The 8,219-nt window shown below is 52.8% G+C and overlaps 2 protein-coding genes across 2 annotated transcripts; both read right to left on the minus strand.

Annotated features, from left to right (window-relative positions):
- Window positions 1-3,428: 3,428 nt before the first annotated feature.
- LOC144707175 (uncharacterized) lies at window positions 3,429-5,961 on the minus strand. The gene is made up of 6 exons (XM_078580288.1): window positions 5,728-5,961; window positions 5,584-5,643; window positions 4,960-5,448; window positions 4,588-4,641; window positions 4,148-4,274; window positions 3,429-4,057 (listed from the first exon to the last, which is right to left on the minus strand). Exons 1-6 carry the CDS (start codon window positions 5,959-5,961, stop codon window positions 3,429-3,431), a joined length of 1,593 nt encoding a protein of 530 aa, XP_078436414.1.
- Window positions 5,962-6,096: 135 nt separating this feature from the next.
- LOC144707176 (uncharacterized) lies at window positions 6,097-6,873 on the minus strand. Its single transcript, XM_078580289.1, has one exon. It carries the CDS (start codon window positions 6,871-6,873, stop codon window positions 6,097-6,099), a length of 777 nt encoding a protein of 258 aa, XP_078436415.1.
- Window positions 6,874-8,219: the final 1,346 nt, after the last annotated feature.

Raw genomic sequence — 8,219 nt, forward strand, 5'->3', positions numbered from 1 at the left:
CCTTAGATGCATGAACCGCTAAGAATGGTACTAGACTACTGGGCATCACTGTCCATTGGGTGGACGATAAATGGGTGCACCGAGAGTGGGTGCTTGCCATCTGAGAAATCGTTGGCAAGTACGATGGAGAAAACATGGCAGCGATCATTCTCTAGGCTCTAGAAGAATTTTGTTTGCGGCCGAAGGTCAGCATTCAACGGCAAACTTTATCTTATTAACTAACTTCGTGACTTCACATGTGACCGATATTTATGCAGGTCTACGCCGTGACTACTGAAAATTCCACGGCGAATAAGAAGATATTGGCCTTGATGGCGAGGAAGATAAAGATCGTTAACCCGACCTTTAGTGCTAGAAGGCACATCCCATGTGTCGCGCACATTCTGAACATTGTTGTTCAAGCGGCAATAAAAAGCTTTGACATTCATTCAGCCCAAGCTGTAGAGCCCGAAGAGGGCGATGTGACGAGGACAACAGACCACTACGACAGTGACCAGGACAACGAACTTGGAGATATGTTCTCAGCATCTGACGACCATGACAGAGCATGCCGGCCGTTATGTTTGGATGATGCAACTACAAAGGTGCGGACACTAGTCCGCGGTATTTGAAGCTCTACGCAATGGAGAGAACATTATGCTATGGCATGTGAAGACGACCCTGAAGTTGAGGACTCCAACATGGTCATCCTAGACTGTCAGACCCGATGGAGCAACACTTACGCTATGCTAGCGACTGCCATGAAGAAGCGTGATGGTATTGATGAAGTATCGAAGGCTTTTGGCTGGAAGGGGATGGCGACGAAGATGTCGAAGGACAAGTGGGAGTTAGTGAAAGAGTTTTGTCGCATCCTTGGTAGTTTCGCGGTATCCACCGACCATGTTTGCAAGATAGTGACGCCGGCGATATGTGACGTACTATACCTCATAGACGGCCTCAAAGAACACATGGGGGAAGTGGTCCTGCATATCGAAGATGGCAATTTCTTCATAAGCGTCTGACGGTTGCATGAGACAGATCGTTCCACCATGGCGCAAGCATGTAAGGTGATACATTGGATGCTTTCACAGTATGCAAAGATCTTATGGGCGAATGAGGCAATCACCATCGCGATATTGATGGATCCATTCCACAAAGGGTCAATGCTCCATTCGGGCATTCGAGAGGCAACCATTGCATACGTACGGTCCTTGTTACCATGTGACTCGTTGCGGCGTGGACTGAGAGGGGACGCTGAAGAGGGATCCGCAAGAGATAAAGAGTTGGGAACTTGGCTTTAGAGCATTATGCAGAAAGTCCAACCAACACATGCGTCAACGAGGTCAGCGTGGGACGAGTTCAACCAATACCTAACGGAGGTCGTGCCTGATGAGGGAGTGTCCACTCCACTCTCCTGGTGGGCCAGCACAGGGGCGAAGCATTTCCCCTTACTTGTAGCCGTTATGAGGGAGCTGTTGTCCGTATGTGCGACAAGCGCTCCTGTCGAGCGCATGTTCTCGGGGGGCAATGCTATTGTCACCTACAAGAGATCACATCTGTCACCGATAAGCATCAAAACACTAATCACTGTGAAGTGTTGGCTTCGTGTGGACAACAAACGATGGTACACTGACGTTGAGCTGGATTCGGATGGCGATGATGAGCAAGATGGTGTGGTCGCCTGTGCTAGAGGTACACATCAAGTTCATGAACTACATGTTTCCCATTTTTTACGTAATCATTTTATTTTATTTCTTAACTTTCTCTACGCATGTGATGACCAAGTACAAATCTCTGATAGCGACGTGGACAAATGCCTAGGAGATGAGCGTGTTTTTGACATAGCCTCATTTGTTTAAGACTTTGCACCGTTGTCCTATATATTCAGTGAATTTTGTTAAAAATTAAGACTTGTCCATGTCTATAATTTATATATTTTTCTATTGATTTCTGTAACATTTTCATGAAAATTGTTCAATTTCACTAAATTAATAATTTGCACCTAATCAAACAAGTAAAGTACTTAGTTCAAATGTGCACTTTATTTAGTATTATAAATATTGGTTCCACGGACCATGGTAAGCACCACAAGGTGGGGGAGAATTTATTAAATATTTTTCCAACAGTTTCTGAAGAGGTTCTTGAATTTTCAAAAATTAAAAATTCACATTTAACTGTCCAAGTAAAATACCTGATTCAAAACTGCACTTCATTACTTATTATAAATATTGGTTAAGTCAACTTATTGAGGCATCTAAAGGTGGGGAAGAACTTAATTAAAAATTAATTAAAAATTTTATTACAACTTAATTAGAACTTGATTCTCCTGAAATAATTGTTCAATTTCCCAAAATTAACAATTCTTTATATCCGTCATTAATATATCTCTCTACCCTATTGTTACACGGTCAAATCTCGAGCTAGGTCTCTTGGCTCGGAATTGATGTGCGCCGGCCTCAGTGCTTGGGCAGAACACTGAGCAGCCTTGATCTCTTGCAGCGGAAGCTCTTGGAATTGCTTAAGATCGCTTAGAAGGGGTTGAGGGAGATGGTGGTGCTAGGAACTGTCAGTGAATAGGGTCATTGCATTAATATCATCGAGAATACATCGTAGATTACATGGGGGAAGACGAGGGGTGTTACAAAGAACGAGACGAGGCACCTTGCGCCGAGGTAATGTCGCCGCACCGCCTCAGGGTCGCGGCTCCGCCTGCGCGCGCCTGCTCTACCGCTCATTCGTGTGTCGGGCGGGGCGCCGTGCGCCCGCGGGCGTGGCGATCACACACGCCACCCCTACCTTGACGATCACACACGCCACCAACACCCGTGTCCACACTCTAGCGCGTAGTCTGCGCGGCGCCGCTGCATCCGGCGTCCCAGAGCTGGGCGCTGTGCGCCCAGCATTACCCGCAGGAGTGCCACGCGCCCGCTGTGCCGTCTTGGCGCTCTCCGTGCGCCACATGCCTTAGTCTCCTGGCGGGGATGTCTCCCAGCCGCGTGCCACGCACACGCAATGCGCGCGCCGCCCGCGCGGCCGCTACGCGGTCTCCCGCACAACTCCGCACGCTGCGCCCGCGGCATGCCTCCTGGCCTGCGCGTCCCGCACCCGCGTGTGGTGCTTCCCGCCCCCGCGCACAGCTCGGCGCTGGCGGGTAGCGTTGGCGCCCGCGCGTAGCGCTTGGCGTTGGCGCGCGGCGCTTGCGCGCGTGCACCTGGGCCGTTCAGCCCGTGCGCCCAGCACGCACGGACCGTACCTGATCCGTCCCACCTTGGGCGTGGACGAGCGCGTGCGCAGTCTACCGTGAATCACCACCGGTAGTGGCAATGGCCTAATAGATCAGGTATTTGGATATCGCTATCCATAATGACTCAGTCCTTAGAAATGTCGTGAGCCAAATACAAGGGCTTCCCAATAAGCACGCAGGCCTCTGGGCAAGGAATGCCGACTAGTTAGGGGCCTAACACGCCCCCACCGCCTGAAATTGTCGACGCCCTCGTCGATGCTCGTTGCTCCGCTTCGTATGCTCGGAGTAGATCCTCAAACTGCCATAAGTCTGAGTCGCGCTCCCAGGTGGCTGATTCCTCTGGCCGGTTCTTCCACTTGAGGAGGTACTCAATCTTGTGATAGCAGCCGTGACGTCCTCCCCGGTCAATATCCCGCTTCGTTAGGACAACTTCCGCTTCCTGATCAAAGTGTGCCCGCACATTTGGTGGTGCACGCTGGGGTTGGTTCCTCGCCGCGTCTTCGGAGTCTGGTACATATTTCTTCATGACCGACACATGGAAGACCGAATGGACCGCCAGCCGACGGGGAATATTGAGTCGGTAGGCAACCCGGCCAATTTTCGCTACCACCTCGAAGGGTCCATCGTAGCGGGGAACCAGGCCCTTGTGACGCTGCTTTGCTTGCTTCGTCTTCAACATTTGGGCATTGGTCTTCAGGAGAACCTTGTCGCCCACTTGGAACTCAACGTCTCGTCTGTGTTGGTCTGCATACTTCTTCATTCTTTGAGCAGCACGCTCCAACGCCTCGCGAGCTTCCTCAATGCGGGCATGATATTCGCGCGCAAAGCGGAAGGCTATGGGGAAATGTCCATTCCCTTTTCTCTTCACAACTTATGGAGGAGTCAGTGGCTGTCTTCCCGTCGCAATCTCAAACTGCGAATGACCTGTAGCCGAGCTCCGGTTGATGTTGTGCGCAAACTGTGCTGCATCTAGCAGCTCCACCCAATTCTCTTGGTTGGCTGAGACGTAGTGCCGGAGGTATTCCTCGAGCATGGAGTTAACCCGTTCCGTCTAACCATCGGTTTGGGGGTGGTAACTCGTAGAAAACTTGAGTTTGGAGCCCATATACTTGAACAGTGACTCCCAAAAACGACCAGTGAACCTTGTATCCCGATCATTGATAATGTCCAGTGGGAGACCCCAGTACTTCGCCACATAGGACATGAACAAACGAGCCACGTCATCTGCGTGCACCTCCGAAGTGGTGGGGATGAAGGTCGCATATTTGGAGAAGCGATCTACGACAACCAAGATGGCGTCGTGCCCACCCACGCGGAAGGCACGTAATGAAATCCATTGAGATGGACTCCCATGGTCGACTCACCCTCGGGAGAGGTTCCAGCATTCCGGCAGTCTTAGCCTTCTCCGTTTTGTCTTGCTGACACACCAGGCATGAACGGACATAGGCTTCTACATCACGTTCCATTCCCGGCCAATGGTAACTGCTGGATAGGAGCGCGAGCGTTCGGGCCTGCCCTGGGTGTCCGACATGGGGTGCGTCGTGGGCTTCGTATAGGAGCTTCCGGCGCAGCCCACCCGCACGTGGCACATACGGTCTGTTCCCACTTGCGAATACAATGCCGTCCTCAGTCCAGAATCTCCTTGTCTCGCCCGCAGCAATGCGCTTCATCAGGAGTACAGCTTCTGGATCATCTTTCAGCGCCAACTTGATTTCGTCGAGGATGCTTCCTTGGACCGCTGAAAGAGCTGCCACAAGCACCTCCGGTTCCTGGCGGCTTAGGGCATCGGCCACTTGATTGGCGCGCCCCGGCGTGTACTTCAAGTTGAAGTTGAACTCCGCCAAGAAGTCTTGCCATCTTGCTTGCTTCAGGGTCAGCTTCTTCTGGGACTCGAAGCAGCTGGTGGCCACGTTGTCAGTGTAAACCACGAATTTCCCTCCAAGGAGATAGTGGCGCCAAACTCTCTGGCAATGTAGCACCGCCGTCATCTCCTTCTCGTGCACCGAGTATCTTCTCTCTGCATCGTTCAGCTTGCGGCTTTCGTAAGCCATGGGGTGTCCATCCTGCATCAAGACACCTCCAAGGGCGAAGTCAGAAGCGTCGGTGTGTACCTCGTATGGCCTGTTGAATTTGGGCAAATGGAGCACCGACTCGCTAGAGACTGCGCTCTTCAGCTTTTCAAAAGCTCTCTGGCATCGGTCCGTCCACTGCCACTTTGTGTCCTTCTTCAACAAGTCCGTCAGAGGGGCAGCTAGTCGGGAGAAGCCTTTGATAAACTTCCGGTAGTAATTTGCCAACCCAAGGAAAGATCTAAGTTGTGGCACCCCCTTTGGCTCCATCCAATTTCTGATGGCCTTCACCTTCGAGGGGTCCATGCGTACACTTCCCCTCCCGACTAGATGTCCACGAAACTCAATCTCCTACAGTACGAACTCACACTTTTTCGGGTTGACGTAGAGCTCGTGCTCTTTCAGCTTGGCCATCACCTTCCTCAGGTGCCTCACATGGTCATCCAAGCTCTGGCTATATACGAGAATGTCACCCAGATACACAACCACGAAATCATCTATATAGTCCCAAAAAATATTGTTCATCAGGCAACAAAATGTAGCATGAGCGTTCGTGAGCCCAAAAGGCATCACACAAAATTCAAAAGATCCATAGCGCGTCACGCACGCCGTCTTCGGTTCATCCCCCTCATTGATCCGCACCTGGTGGTACCCGCTCTTCAGGTCCATCCTCGAGAAGTAGCGAGCCTCGCCGAGCCTGTCAAATAGCTCTTAAGCATTCGGTACAGGATATTTATTTTTCACTGTTACCTTGTTCAACGCTCGGTAGTCCACACAGAGTCAGAACGATCCATCCTTCTTCTTCTAGAAGAGAACTGGAGCGCCGAAGGGGGCCTTGGACGGCCAGATGAGCTTGTTCTCCAGCAATTCTTGGAGCTGCTTCCTCAGCTCCTCCAGGTAAGCGGGGGGCATCTTGTAAGGCGTCCGCGTAGGGGGACGTGTCCCAGGGAGTAATTCGATCTCGTGGTCCACATCCCGCCTGGGCGGTAACTTTGCGGGGAGCTGCACGGGCATCACCCCGGCAAACTCCTGCAGTACGTCTCGAATTGGCCCCGGTAGTCCACCCATGGCTGCACTAGGGTTGTTGTCGTCGTCGTCACCCCAACTGAGTGCCGCCATACGGGCTGGTGCGCACCCCTGCCTTTCACCCTTTTTCCGGGGTGCCGACCCTCGTATGGTGACGAGGAAGGTCTCTTCCCCCTTCCTCAATCCGTCCTTAATTTGCATTGCGGACAGGAGAGCGGTATTCCGCGGCTTCTGAGCCCCTTGGTCCCTCACGAAGCATGGGTGAGATCCCTCCGGGAACAGTACACCGCGGTACTGGGGGAACACGATGGCACGTGAACCCATTAGTAGGTCGAGACCCAGGACAACCGCAAAGTCATCCATGGGGGACACCATGAAGTTGGTCTGGCCTTCCCACGTTCCCACTTGCAGCAGTACCCCCTTGGCCACGCCGACAATGTCTCGCGCCTCCGAGTTGACGGCCTTGATCTTCCCCGCACTCGGGGACAACTTCAAGCCGAGCTTCTTTGCTTCCTTCTCGGCAAGGACGTTGTGCGTCACCCCCGTGTCAACCATGGCTGTGGAGGGCTTGTCGTTGATCAGTACCGGTACGTGCAGTAGGTTCAGACCTTTGTACTGGACGGGGGTTCCGCCCTGCAATGCCGCTAGGCACTGGAGGGGGTTCAGGGTCACCGTGCTGCTTCCCGGGGAACATTCGGTTGGGGCGGCGGCACGACCATCGCGTTGACGTTGGTGGTCGCTGCCGTCCCTCTTGAGCAATCCCTCATGAAGTGGGGTCCTCCGCAAGCGAAGCAGGTTAACTTGTTGCCCCCACCGCCTGGGCTCTGCTTCCACAGTCTTGGGCTCTTGCCCTTATCTCGGCTCTTGCCGTGGCCTTGCTTGAACTTTCTTTTTAGGCCTTGACTGCTTGGCGCTGCCGGTGCCTCGGCACGCTCTTGGCGCGGCTTGTACCCCTTCGTGGGTCTGTCCTCAGTCTTGGCGGGTCTAGCGGGACGGAGCTCGGTACTTTCCACGACCTTGTAGGCCGAGTTCAGGTCTCGGCACTGTCTCCTTTCTAGCTCCGTCTGGAGCCAATGCGGGAGACCCTTGGCGAAGCGGTAGAGCTTGTCCGCCTCAGACATGTCGGTGATCCTCCGGATTATGGACACGAACTGGCCCACATATTCCCTCGGATTGCCCGTCATCTTGAGGTTTTCGAGCTCTCCCCTCGTGATCCACGCCGTGTTGTGCGGCATGAAACTCTCCTTGATTTCCCGAACAAAGTCTTCGTAAGTCGGGGGTGGCCACTCTCCACATTCCTCCCGCTGTCTCCACCACGACTTCGCTTCCTCTGTTAAGAAGTAGCTGGCCTGGAGGATTTTACTTTCATCTGAGTACTTTCCCTGGCCGAAGTACCGGTCGCAGTCGTATAAGAAATCTGCCACTACGTCTTCCCGGCGAGAGCCGTTGAACCGCGGTTCGGGGAGGGTATGCTTCCTCCCAACGTCGTTACTAGGACGACTGCTGGCACCCTCCTCCAGTCTCTCCATCTGGAGTTTCAGCATCAAGACCATCTCGGTCAGTTGTCGGATGGTGTCCTCATGTTGTCGAATGGTCTCCTCGAGACCTTCTTGCCTCTCACGGGCCTCCGCTTATGTCTACTTTCAGATCATCGTAGTTCTTGTCCACTTGGGTCTTCAAACCCAACATGTTCTGGTGGAGTATGCGATTTGTGAGTCGCTGCTCCTTCTCTTTCCGTCGTCTTTCCTCGCTCAGCTATGCGCGCACAGACTCCATCTCCTCAACCGGAGTTTCAGAAGCCATGGGAGGCAATCCCCACCTGGCTCTGATACCTCTCCTATGTATAATCTAAATATCACGCAAAATGAATAATCATTATCATTAAGTATCATGCTAAGCTT

This window comes from Wolffia australiana, chromosome 8 (assembly GCF_029677425.1).
Source record: "Wolffia australiana isolate 7733 chromosome 8, ASM2967742v1".
NCBI classification, from domain to species: domain Eukaryota; kingdom Viridiplantae; phylum Streptophyta; class Magnoliopsida; order Alismatales; family Araceae; genus Wolffia; species Wolffia australiana.